Source organism: Rattus norvegicus, chromosome X (assembly GCF_021556685.1).
Source record: "Rattus norvegicus strain SHRSP/BbbUtx chromosome X, alternate assembly SHRSP_T2T, whole genome shotgun sequence".
Classification (NCBI taxonomy): domain Eukaryota; kingdom Metazoa; phylum Chordata; class Mammalia; order Rodentia; family Muridae; genus Rattus; species Rattus norvegicus.
The window spans coordinates 136,536,902-136,549,447 of NC_141554.1; the positions used below are offsets into that span (position 1 = coordinate 136,536,902).

Genomic DNA, 12,546 nt, shown 5'->3' on the forward strand with positions numbered 1-12,546 from the left:
TGAGTTCGGTCCCCAGCTCTGGAAAAAAAAAAAGAAAAGAAAAATGGGGTTGTCTTAATTTAGCTAATGGATTCACCAAGAAGTTTGTGGTTCTTCTCTAATGTCACTGGGAACTGGGGTCTGAAGGTGGCGTTTAAGCTATTCTGGATGACTGTGATTGTGAGGTGTGGATTAACTTGCTACATTCTTTCCATTATTCTCTTCAGATTCCTTTGCTTTAACTTTTTACGGTTCCCTTTCTGTATCCAGCTTGTTTCGAAGTTTGTCTCTGGGCTTTGAGAACAACGCATGTGCGTAATTTTTCAGCGACTGCTGTCTGACAATCAGCAGATGAGGGTTATTTGCCTCCCCCATTCTTATTTTCCTTTCTGTGCCTAGGTTCAGTCTCTAAATTCCGCTCAGCTTCTAGTCCTCACTTTCATCTTAAAATCTCCCACTTTCAAAAGAATTTACTTATTCTTCTCTCATACATTAACATCCTAACCACAATTTTTCTCCTTCCTCTCATCCCAGTCCCCTCTCTCCCTACTCCCCTCTCCCCATCTACTCCTCTTCTGTTTCCATTCAGAAAAGAGCCAGCCTCCCAGTGATAGCAACCAGACATGGCATATCAAGATACAATAAGGCTAGGCATAAACTCTCATATCAAGGCTGAATGAGGCAACCCACTAGATAAAGGGTCCCAGAAGCAGGCAAAAGATCTCCTCCCACTTTTAATCTTAACTCCTTTGCTCCACCTCCCTTCGCGTGACGCCCCTTCTGGCAGTATTTTTAAAGGGCAAAGCAGAGCCTCCGCTCTCGCTGCTTAACGCCGGGTGGGTGGGTGGGTGAGAAGGCGCCTCCTCTGCCCTCACTGGTGAGCACCTTAGCAACAGAGGCTACTACACTCTCACACCTTAGCTCCCTCTCCCGAAGCCTCTCTGAAGGCAGGTGACTGTCTGCCTACCTTTTTCACAGGCTTCTGGACTCTGGCCTTTTGAACTTAAAGGTTTCCTTTCATTCGCGCCTCGCTTTTTCTCGCTAGGAGTGGGCGGAGTTAGGATGGCTGCGCCACTGTTGCCGAGGCGACGCCTTGGTTACTTCCGTTGGTTTCAATGCTTCCGGGTTGGCGCTGCGGTGGCGTTTCCTACTGTGGTAGCCTCCGCTTCCCAGTCGTCTGCTGAGCTTGAGCAGGTGAGGGGGAAGCTCCTGGACTTCCAGGTTGGGGAGCGGGGCTGGGCCGCGCCAGGCCGCGCGGGGCCGGGCTGGCATGGTTCCCGGCCTGGGAGGGGCTTAACGGTCCTTTGATCTCTCTCTCCCCTCAGCTGAGTCCCTTCCCTGTCTTTCACTCTTCTGGCATCGGTGGCTTTACTTCTTCGATTGAGCTCTGCTTCCTCGACCCCCCCGGGAGGCCGCCTCCTTCAGGCGCCTCCCTTCTCTCTACGAACTCGCTCTGACAGCCGAGGAACTGGCAAGATCCTGTACCCAGAGGGTGAATGGGTATCTTTCCTGGAATAATCCTAATTTTTCTAAGGGTGAAGTTTGCAACGGCAGCAGTGATTGTAAGCGGAGTAAGCAAACACCTCCATTGTATCAGTGTGAGGGATGCTGTTGAAAGATGCTCCTTCTATCCCCTGTCACTCCTGAGGTTGAGGCATTGAAGGCATCTATTAAAATGCAGTTCAGTTACTTGATTGGGATCACAGCTATTATCAACATGAATTTTGCTTCTCAGACAAGGTAGTAGCAGGGGCATTTATAGTTTCCTACCAACCCTAGAGATGCTCAGATTAGACACCGACTCTTTCTTCCACTTCATTTATATCATGAAGTGCCTTTTGTGTCCATTGCAACAGTTTAACCTCATTGCCAAGTAGCATTCTTTTCTACCTACTTCCCACTCTGCTAAGCTATTTCCCTACCTCTTCTGTTTGCAATCCACCTTGCTTGGAGTCCCTAGTGTAGCTAATTACAATAGGCTATTACCTTAATTCACTTGCCTATTAATAGAACTAGTTTTCCTCCAGCACCTTGTTTCCAAGCCTTTCAGTAGAACCCACCCCTTTTATTTGGTTCAGCCAACAAGCTTATTTTATATTCTGCATGGGTCCTTCGTTTCTGTCTCAGTATAAACCATATTGATGCATACTTCTACATGATTGTGTTTGCACATTTGTCTTTATACATTCTGTTTACCCCTCCTGCATGTCTTCTTACCTGCTCCTATCCAGATTCAGTCTGCTCTGTGGAAACCCAGCTTAAATTCTCTCATTTCCAAGAGCTTTTACAAATTATTTACACACATGCAATTGTTTTTTTTTCTGTGCTTTTCTTGCTCTTCTAGACTGCTATATATTTTAACACTTCATTTGTCTCAAACAAATTACTTAATTTCATCCACCAGATGATTGTGCAGAAAAGATAGGAAGAATGGCAAATACTGTCTTATGTTAGATTTTCATTTTTTGCAACAGGGTCTTGCTATATAAATTCATCCATTTATCTCTCAGGTGCTGGGTCAAAGGCTGGCATCACCACACCCGGCTATGATTAAAAAAAAACAAAACAATTAGATTTATAACAAATTGCTAGTTTGAGTATTGAGTATGCCTTCAACACGTAGTTTTAGGCTCCCAATTGCAATCTTCCAAACATAAGAATCTCTAATACCTACTCTTTCTTAAAGGAGAAACCAAGAAGGTTACCCAGAATTTCCTGACCAGACTTTGAAGTAAGTGTAGGTGCTATATAATATGGATTCTAGGATATTTTTATTATCACTTGTTAGGCTGTCAAGATAGCCATAATCAGATCTTATGAAGAGATATACAAATCCTAAAGCCAAATTTCAGTGGCATCTTTATATAATAAATATATTTAGGGGACTGTATTTATATTGTTGCTTAAATATGACTTCTGTACTTTCACCCCAAACTGAGATTAGCCTCTGCAAGTCAAAATACCTTCTCAAGGAGTTTGGTACACTTTCCAAAGCAATTCTCTGCAACAAAACCAAGAGGCAAGGGTATGTAGGTAGAGAATCTGAAAATGAGGAGAGTGTTGAACAGGGTGTAGTATTGTCCATGTCCAGCAAATTCCTTTTGTGGCTTCCTCTGTAATTGTTTATATACAGTTGCATACACAAGACAGTCACCTACTGGTTGGTTGGTTTGTACTCAGTCTTTGAGAGCTCCTATGAGGTTTATAAGAAGTTTTGTGAAATGTGTCACGTTTTGGGGAGTCTTACCTATTTAAGAGGGGACAAGACAAGGCACCAAGAGAATAAACCCCAGCCTACTCATCGTTTTCTGCCAGAGTTTAAGATGTCAAAGAAACAAATTTCTTAAAAAGAATTCCATAGCTTTAGAATAGGTGGGGCATAACTTGCATACCGATACAGTCTTATATGAAAGACTCTGGTATTTGGTGGAAGATTAGTATTTCAGTTGTGTGATATGCCTCTCTCAAAAGAAACCAAAGTTTTCAGCTATAGTAACTGAATTAAAACACATAGGATGAAGAAAATGATCAGGATTATTTAGCTTGAGAAAGAGAAAATGTAGAAAGGTGAAAAATGACTTTAAATATTTGAAGGGCTCCATTGGGGGAAAATTTAATTTGTTCAGTGTGCCTCTAAATTGTTCTAGCATGAAGAAGGGTGGTATAAAGTCTAATACAAAGGGATACAGAATTTCATGACTTTCATTTCTGACATTGGAGTGAAAACTATATAGGGGAGGTGCTCTAAGGGACAGTCTTGATTTTGGTCAGTTGTCTACAGGGTTGTATAATTTTATGGGCTAATGAAATTTAAATCAAAGCGTGGAGGGGATACAGATAAAGATCACTATGCTTATTTTATCAGAGGCATTAAATATTATCAAGTACTCACTGCCATTATCATTTTATATAAGGTGATTTGTCAGTGTCCCAGGGATCATGATGTAATAGCCATTTAAATAACATATTTAGCTAAAAATATCTAGACATTTTTTTCTTATATTCCCTGAACCGTGAGAGCTCCATTGGAGAACCCCTGAGCTATACCGGATCTAGGATCCAGCGGCTGATCTTTCTGTTTCCTAGTGTAACTCTGTCCCCAGCTTTCAGCAGTTATTGCTCCTGCACCCTAGGCACATTCCCCTTAATTAAAAGATTGGGTAGGGGCTAGAGAGATGTCTTGGCTGTTAAGAGTAGTAGCAGCTCTTTTAGAGGATCCAGGTTCAAGTCCCAGCATTCACATGGCAGCTCACAACCATCTGTAACCAGTTCCAGGGAATGAACTACCCTCTTCTGGCATCTGTGGCTATGAGGCATGTATGCAGTGCAGAGACACACATGCAAACACTCAAACACATTAAAAACAGTGATAAAACGTTGAGTAGTAGGTAGCAAAGCGGTAGAGTTCTTTTTTTTCCTCCTGTACTGACAAAGGATGCATGAAGTCGTAAAGGGAAAATTTGGGGGAGTAGCCCAGCAGACATCTGAAGCATCAAAGGCTATTTAGGGGAATCTCAAAATTTGACAGCAGAGAGTCATCCCCCCCCCCTTTTGTGCATTCTTTTGGAGACAGAGTCTTCTGTGGCCCAGGCTGGTCTCAAACTTCCCTATGTAACAAAGGGTGACTTTGAACTACTGATCCTCCTGACTCTATTTCCCAAGTGCTAGAATTACAGGCTTGTGCCATTACATCTGATTTCAGATTTCTTTTTCTTGTAAACTCAGGAAATATGCCATAGTCCTATTTTTCCTCTCAATTCTTAATTTGCTCTTTAGAGTTTTAACGAACTCTCCTCTGATAGGGGTTATCTCTGCATATGCAACGAGTACTGTTTGAAAGGAAGTTTCAACAATCATTTTTGTTGTATGTAACTAAGACATGTATCTGAATGCTCATTAGCCTCTTTTTGCTTTGTTTCAGAGAATTACTTTTGTATAAAATAAATCAAAACCCTGTTTCCTCTAGGAGCAGACTGTGGCTCTAAGGTACTAACCCAAACTGGTGAGGGGAACATTGACAGCAAATGCTATCTATTAAGATGTAAATTCAACCACGTAGTAATAGTAATGAACTTATTGAGCAGATTTTTTTCTAGGTACTAGATGTATATTTATATACAACACAACAACCCTATGACATAAGTTTTTATTATTATTGTTTTCAGAAAATGGAGGCAGAGAAAGATTGACTAACTTTCCCAGAGCCACGACTAGTAAGTGATAGCGAAGCATTGAATCTGGAGCCGTGATCGACTCTAGATGATCTAATTTCAGTGTTCCTTTTTGACTGGAAATCCTTTTGAAAATGGGAAGTATTCATACTTTGAAGCTATAAAAAAGAAAGAAAGATCTCAAGAAAATTGGAGATTCGATAAGAAAAAGTATTTCCAAGTGGACCTGGATTTAGGAAGCGATGCCTACAGCAGTAGTTTTTAAAGGAGGAAGCATCAGTAGTCTTTGAGAACTCTGATTCTCAGGGCAAGACTTAAACCACCAATCAGAAACTCTGGGGGAGAGGCTTAGTCCATGTTTTAATCTACCTTTTAGATCATTCTGTTACATGAAGCGTGTAGCAAAGGATGACTTTGAACTCCTGATCCTCCTGACTCTACCTAACAAGTGCTGGAATTACAGGCCTGTGCCATTACATCTGATTTCAAATTAATTTTTTCTGGTAAACTTAGGAGGTATACCATAGTCCATAGAACCAGAAGCAAGGGGGAATTGCTGTTTAGCTCAGCCTGGGTCTCACTGAGTAGCAGTGTGGTAGCTAGCTCAGTTCTTAGAACTGAGATGCTAAATTTCAGAGGAGAGCTGAGAAGACTGAGAACATTAAGGGGTCGTGTTGGGAGTTTGTGCTTTGTGCCTGAATCAAGCTAACTGAGTACCATGAACTGCTTTTATAAGATGCCTCAGCCTATGTAACTTGAGTTCTGGTTTCCTTGACTTGTGATTGTCTAGTTGAATGTCAGAGATGGGTGTGCTGGATGGGCTGAAGCTTCTTTGGGTGGGAAAGAGTGTAAAATTAGAGAGAATGAAGGACACATGTTGCCTTTTTGAGTGATTGTACGCCTACCCTACAGAGTGACATTAAAGAACAAACTCATGATCATCCAGCACATGAAACAGGACTCTCCATGTTGTCTCATTCCATGGGGTGGCTTTTAATTTTTTCCTCTACATTTGTTTGATTTGCCAGTTTTATTTATTTAAATCATATAATCAAGTATTAACAAATGCTCTCCTCGTTCTTGTGCCCTGTTCTGATTCATGTTTATTTTTAGCATCAGAAAAGTTCCGCTTTAAGCCATGAGATGTCTGGTCTGAACTGGAAACCTTTTGTGTATGGCGGCCTTGCCTCTATTGTTGCCGAGTTCGGTAAGAATTGAGAAGAGTGACAAATCTGAGTTTCATGCCACAGAGCATCATGAATGGTACTGATTGTTTTTGGAGAAAACCAGTGGGGGAAAATATTGTCATTTTTGTTTTAAAAATTATTGTTGCATGACTATCAAGTAATATTTCTTGGAAGGTTCTAGATGATGTGGGGAATGAAGTTAAGTCAAATTTTGAACTTTTTTTTGATAACTTAGTGGTTTGTTAATTTTTCAAGTCAAATAAATATGCATGATCATAAAGGGACTATATACGATAGTGGTTTCTGTGTATTCTGTGCTAATGGTCTTTCATTTATGCTAAGGTTATAATTTCTTCTTATCAAGGCTTCTTTTTTGCAAACCTCTCTTCTATTTTAGAAGCAAACAAGATCATTAGATTGTCACTTCATTTTCCAGATTCTATTTCCTAAATGATTCCTCAGTGTCTACAATCCAGCGCTGTGTTTTGACTTTTTTTCCTTTTGGTTTTCCAAAACAGGGTCTCTCTGTGTAGCCCTGGCTGTCCTGTAACTCACTGTTACAGGACAGGCTGGCCTTGACCTCATAGAGATCCAATTGCCACTGCCTCCTGAGTCCTGGGATTAAAGGCATGTACCACCAATTCCCAGCCTGTTGATTTTATTTTTTGTAAAGATTTATTTATTTTTTATCTATAAGTACACTGTAGCTGTCTCCAGACACACCAGAAGAGGGCAACAGGTCTCATAACAGATGGTTGTAAGCCACCACGTGGTTGCTGGGATTTGAACTCAGGACCTCTGGAAGAGCAGTCAGTGCTCTTAATCACTGAGCCATCTCTCCAGCCCTTGATTTTCTTGTTATATACTCTGGTCTTATACAATCCAGATCACAAAGGTTTGAACTATATACATAAAGAGCTTATTAGTTTTTAGATCTTTAAATCTTTCTTAAATCCCATTTTGTTCATGCAAATACCACTTTTATGTGCTGATATAAGAAAAGGGAGCTTTACTGAAGAATCCTGCTAGGGAAGACAAGATGGCCCAGCAGGTAAAGTGGATGCATGCTGCCAAGCTTCATAGACCTGAGTTTGATCCATGGGAACCATGTGGCTAAAGGACAGAAATGACTTCTGTAGATTGTCTTCTCACCTCCACAGATACCCACATGCGTACATGCACACAAATAATTCAATAAAGCACAATTAAAAAAAGAATGGCCTAAATACTCTGCTGGTATTAGTCTTCAATCATTCAAGGCACCATGGGGAATAGACCCACTTGAGACTTTACCATTTTCTTTCATAATGTTAGGAATTTGTAAACACACACACACACACACACACACACACACACAATTGTAATGGCATGTAAGAACATCTAATGCTTTCTTATGCTTGTGATGATGTGAGGCGAGGAGGTAGGGGGACTTGAGGTGGTAGAGGATGGGAGGAAAAGAGTAATAAATGCCACTGACATTGGTGTTAGAGACAGAGTGAAAGACGTTTAAATCCCTTTGCATTGATAGCATATCATTGTCTTCAAGTGTTTTCTATGTCACAGTGTCAGGCACATTGTGTATCAAGTTATACTTCCTAGAAAGGCCAGTACATTTTATTTATAGCCTTTGTCCTCTGGCAGTGATGGTCGAGTAGATATCCAGGTGTTATGCAGATGACCATCCTATGTTTCCAGTATTTTCATGAGCCTTATATTTAATCATAACCTAACAGTTATTTGAAAATACTTAGGAGTGTGTTCCTTCATAGGCACTTTCCCTGTGGATCTTACTAAAACACGGCTGCAAGTCCAAGGTCAGAGTATCGATGTCCGTTTCAAAGAAATAAAATATAGAGGGATGTTTCACGCCTTGTTCCGAATCTATAGAGAAGAAGGCATCTTGGCCCTGTATTCGGGGTAAGACCGGCTTCTTTCTTTATACCGTGAACAGAATGTTTTGTTATCGTTTTTCTTTTAAGGAAACCACAGCTTTCACCTGCATGATAGTTTACACCCTTCACGTTCGCCATTTCAACTTGTTCATTGGCTTTTGTACATTTCATCTGCTTGTGAGGCTTGAGCTTTGGGTTTTGTGTTAACCTAGCTGTACATAATACATGTAAAAATGGGTAATATCATTGCAGCATAAGCTTTTGTTCCTGGCTTCCTGACACTCTTTGATGGCTGCTGTAAAAGCAGCACCAATTAGCTGTATATATTCTTGTGAGAATTTTCCTGATTTGGCAAATGCTAGCATACTGTAAGATTTCTTATATGAAAGAAACATTCTGGCAGCTTAAATAGTAGCGAAGGATAAAAGAAAGGGAGAACCATCCTTTCCCTCACTCTTTGGTTAGCCATCAGTTTATGATTTAGTGTTCAGCTTGTCTTTCACCTGCTGCAGTTCCTTAGGCCAGCCTAAGTCTAGGCTACCAGTATAGTATTGCTCAGAGAATCCAAATAAAAATTATCAGTAGCCTATGTTGGGCTTATTTAGAATATAATTTTCTTGGAGAAAAAAAAAAAAAACAACCAAAGCCAGACCCTCATGCAGAAGTGAGTGATTCCTGGGTCATCTCTTTTACCTTGTTCTTTCATTAGCATAGATAATCTCAAGATTTTCTTTTTCTGATACAAGTAATAGAGTCAGAAATATGCATATTTAGTCATCTGTTTCTTTTTTTCCTTCCTCAGTCCTAACCATTTGAGCTGTTGCTTTAGTTCTATTTATATCTCCTAAAGTATAGTTCTGCAATTTGGAGGAATCTCAAAGGAGGCACGAGTGAGAACATCTTCATTTATGAGCAGAATTTAAGTAGGTTGAGATCTTGGTGTTATTGCTTCCTTTTTCATTGGGTTAAAGATGTATCTACAATTGTTAGGAAATAAAGGCTGATCTTTTAAAAAAATCTATATGGTATGCATAACAGTGTCTGACTTTTTTTTATTATTGCTACATTCAGTTACATTCAATTTGTTCATCTTTTCCAAAGGATTTTTACATCTAAGTTCATGAGCAATATGGGTGTGTGTTTTTTTAATATTCCTTTTTAAAGTTTTTTATTTATATATTTTTTAATGTATGAGCTCACCATTCACATGTGTGCATTCGTGCCAGAAGAAGGCATCAGATCCTATTATAGATGGTTGTGAGTCACCATATGGGTGCTAGGAATTGAACTCAGGTTCTCTGGAAGATCAGACAGTGCTCTTAACCTCTGAGCCTTCTCTCCAGCCCTGGGTCTGTGGTTTTTATTCGTACTATTTTTGTCTGGTTCTGCTGTCAAGATAATTAGCTAAAGTGATTTGGGAAACATTCCTTCTTTTATTTTTGGACATATTGTTTTGTTAAAGTTAATGTTAATTCTTCAACAGTTTTGTGATGTTCTTCAGTAAACTTTTTTGGGCTGGGAATTCCTCCCCATATCCCTTCCTCCTCCCCTTCTTCTATAAAGATGTTCCCCTCCCTATCCACCCCCCATCCTACCCCCCATCCCCTAATATTCCCCTACACTGGGGGTCCAACCTTGGCAGGACCAAGGGTTTCTAATGAATTCCATGGGCCTAGAGTGATGACTCAGTAGGTGAGAGCACTGTCTGTTCTTTAGAGGATCAGAGTTTGATTCCTAGCACCAACATGGCGACACACAGCTGTCTGTAACTCCAGTTCCTAGTAGATCTTATGACCTGCATGGGCACTGCATACATGGGTCCACAGGCATACTAGTAGGCAAAGCACCCTTATATATAAAATGAAAGTAAATAAAATCTGGAAACTTAAAAACTGTAAATTCAATTTTATTTTGTAAAATTTTTAGTGCTGTTAGTTTGGGCTACTGTAACAAATACCATATACTTGGAGGCTTATAAATAGCAGGAATTAATTTTTCACAGTTCTAGAGGTTGGCCTCTGGGGAGTTTACTCTTGTAGTTGTAAGCATTTGACTATTTATTCTCAGATATGCTTTGGCTGCATATCCCCCACCCCATTCCCCCCCCCCATTATTGGCGAGTGAACACAGGGCCTAACACATGGTGTGCAAGTACTCTTATCAGTGAGCTATCTAGTCTTCTTAGTTTACTTTTTATAGTAAGAGAGAGTCACAGGAAGCTGTTCAGGCAGGCCTTTTACTTACCCTAGTTCAAACAGGCCAGGAACTCCTCATTCTCCTGCCTTAGCCTGCAAATAGCATCTGGGATTGCAGACCTGTATTGCTAAGCCTGCCTGCATCCCATGGTTTTTTTTTTATTGTTTCTGATATTTTTAAATTTAAAATTATAATTACATAATTTCCTCCTCTTCCTTCCTTCACCCACTCTCATGTATCTGTTTGCTCTCTCATGTTCATAGCATCTTTTACTTTAGTTGTTACCATCCCACATATTTTATAGGATATACGTGAAATTTTACTCAGGTCTATACATTAAATGTGTTTTTCAGCTTTCTCTAACCCATATGTTGTTTGTTTGATTTCTAAGTGTTTCTGAGCATCCTTCTTGTCAGTTTCTGATTTGCTTCCACTATACATTCTGCATAATTTCAGTTCTTTTACTTTGTTGACATTTGTTTTATGATCTGGGATGCGAGTTTTCTTTGGCAGTTTTTTGACGGCTATTGAAAAAATGCTTGTTACTGCTTGGAAATATACAGGTTTAAAAATTGTAAAATCTACAAATGTGTGTGTTAAGTAATATTAACTTTTCTTTATTTTTCTCTCTTTTTTGGGCAGAATTGCCCCTGCTTTACTAAGACAGGCATCATATGGCACCATCAAAATTGGTATTTATCAAAGCTTGAAGCGATTATTTGTAGAACGTTTGGAAGGTCAGTATGCTCAACTTTCTTTTGAGGTTATCCTCAAAGGGATTGTTGAAATCATGCTTAGTGTGCAATGTTTACCATCTTCTGCTGGCAGTCAATGAAAGATACTTACTGCATGGATAAAGGTGAGCTTGCATTGACTTGGGCTAAATCCCTACAGTGGGATACACCAGTCAGAGGCTCCTGCTCTTCACATCTGTCTTTTCCTATCAACTCCAAAGCTTCTAGGCTGGCAAGATGACTTAATGGGTAAATTTCATGTATGTGTGACTACTCAATTAGAGCCTATACAAAGGTGGAAGGAATGAACACATTCCACAAAGTTGACCCCTGACCTTTATACATGTGCCAATATATCCTCCCCAAAATAATAATTCATATTTTTGTTGTTGTTTTGTTTGTTGTTTTGATTTTCAAGAAGGGTTTCTCTGTATAACCCTGGCTGTCCTGGAACTTGCTCTATAGATGAGGCTAGCCTCAAACTCATAGCCGGCCTCTGCCTCTCAAGCAATGGAACAAAATGCATATACCACTATTGCCTGGATAAACTAATAATTCTTTTAAAAAACAAAAAGAAAAAAGTTATTGTCATTCTTGAAGAAGCCTAGATCAGCCATGTCCTTGAGAATGAATGCACTCTTCATCAGTTAGAGGACTTAAAGGCACTTTCTAGGTGTCAATTTTGGTAAGCTTTGGGTAGGTAGAAAAATTTTAGTTTGTTCTAGTCTGGATTCTGATACACCTATGGCCGCCTTACCCATATGCAGAGTTGTTTTATGTTTCTCCACTTCAGCCTGATATTTACGTGATGGCTATTTTATCAGAGGCCTGGGTTTACTGGGTGCTTGGGAAAGCTGAACAGACTTCCTGTTAGCAGTATTTCTTGAAGCACTTCATTATTCTAGATCAGTATTTTCTGGAGCCTCTTCTGTGGGACTCCTCAAGGATTTGCTTTCATCTCTCCTGAAAATATTTTCCTTTCCTGGATTGCTCACATTGATTTACTAATTTTCTATTTATAGATTCTTCTGAGGAGAAGAAGTGGTGAAGATTGGATTTTCTCTGTAGAGCAATATGTTCTGTTGTTTCTCTCTTCTCATTCGTAGTTGGGGGAATTTACTTCTAAATTCTTCTGGACCTGAGGGTATTACTAGGTAGCAGAGTGCTGGCCTAGCGTGTCTACATCTCTCTATTCATCCCCCAATGCCAGGGATTATACTACTGCTTTTTCATATTTGACTATAGAAGCCTTCTGTACATAAATGGAGGCTGGGAGATTTAGAAAGCCACTCAATGTTAATATTTAGATAACTTTGTTATACACGAGACCATATTTTTAACATCTGGTTATTAAGTCTTTAAATTAAAAGACTTAAAAATTGAACAG

At 39.8% G+C, this 12,546-nt stretch overlaps 1 protein-coding gene across 11 annotated transcripts in view; it reads left to right on the forward strand.

Annotated features, from left to right (window-relative positions):
• The first annotated feature begins 962 nt into the window (after window positions 1–962).
• The window catches only part of Slc25a14 (solute carrier family 25 member 14), a 38,251-nt gene continuing 26,667 nt past the window's right edge, over window positions 963–12,546 (forward strand). The window contains exons 1-8 of one of the 11 annotated variants that reach the window (XM_087600928.1): window positions 1,097–1,173; window positions 1,305–1,550; window positions 2,666–2,710; window positions 4,901–4,965; window positions 5,145–5,192; window positions 6,264–6,357; window positions 8,107–8,254; window positions 11,068–11,162. In XM_087600928.1, coding sequence (XP_087457054.1) covers window positions 6,294–6,357; window positions 8,107–8,254; window positions 11,068–11,162 — 307 coding nt within the window. In that variant the 5' untranslated portion in view covers window positions 1,097–1,173; window positions 1,305–1,550; window positions 2,666–2,710; ... (1 more) ...; window positions 5,145–5,192; window positions 6,264–6,293. Of the gene's footprint in view, window positions 1,174–1,304; window positions 1,551–2,665; window positions 2,711–4,900; window positions 4,966–5,144; window positions 5,193–6,263; window positions 6,358–8,106; window positions 8,255–11,067; window positions 11,163–12,546 lie in introns of all 11 variants that reach the window. The other 10 variants (XM_087600929.1, XM_087600926.1, XM_087600927.1 and 7 more) reach the window with 10 other exon arrangements.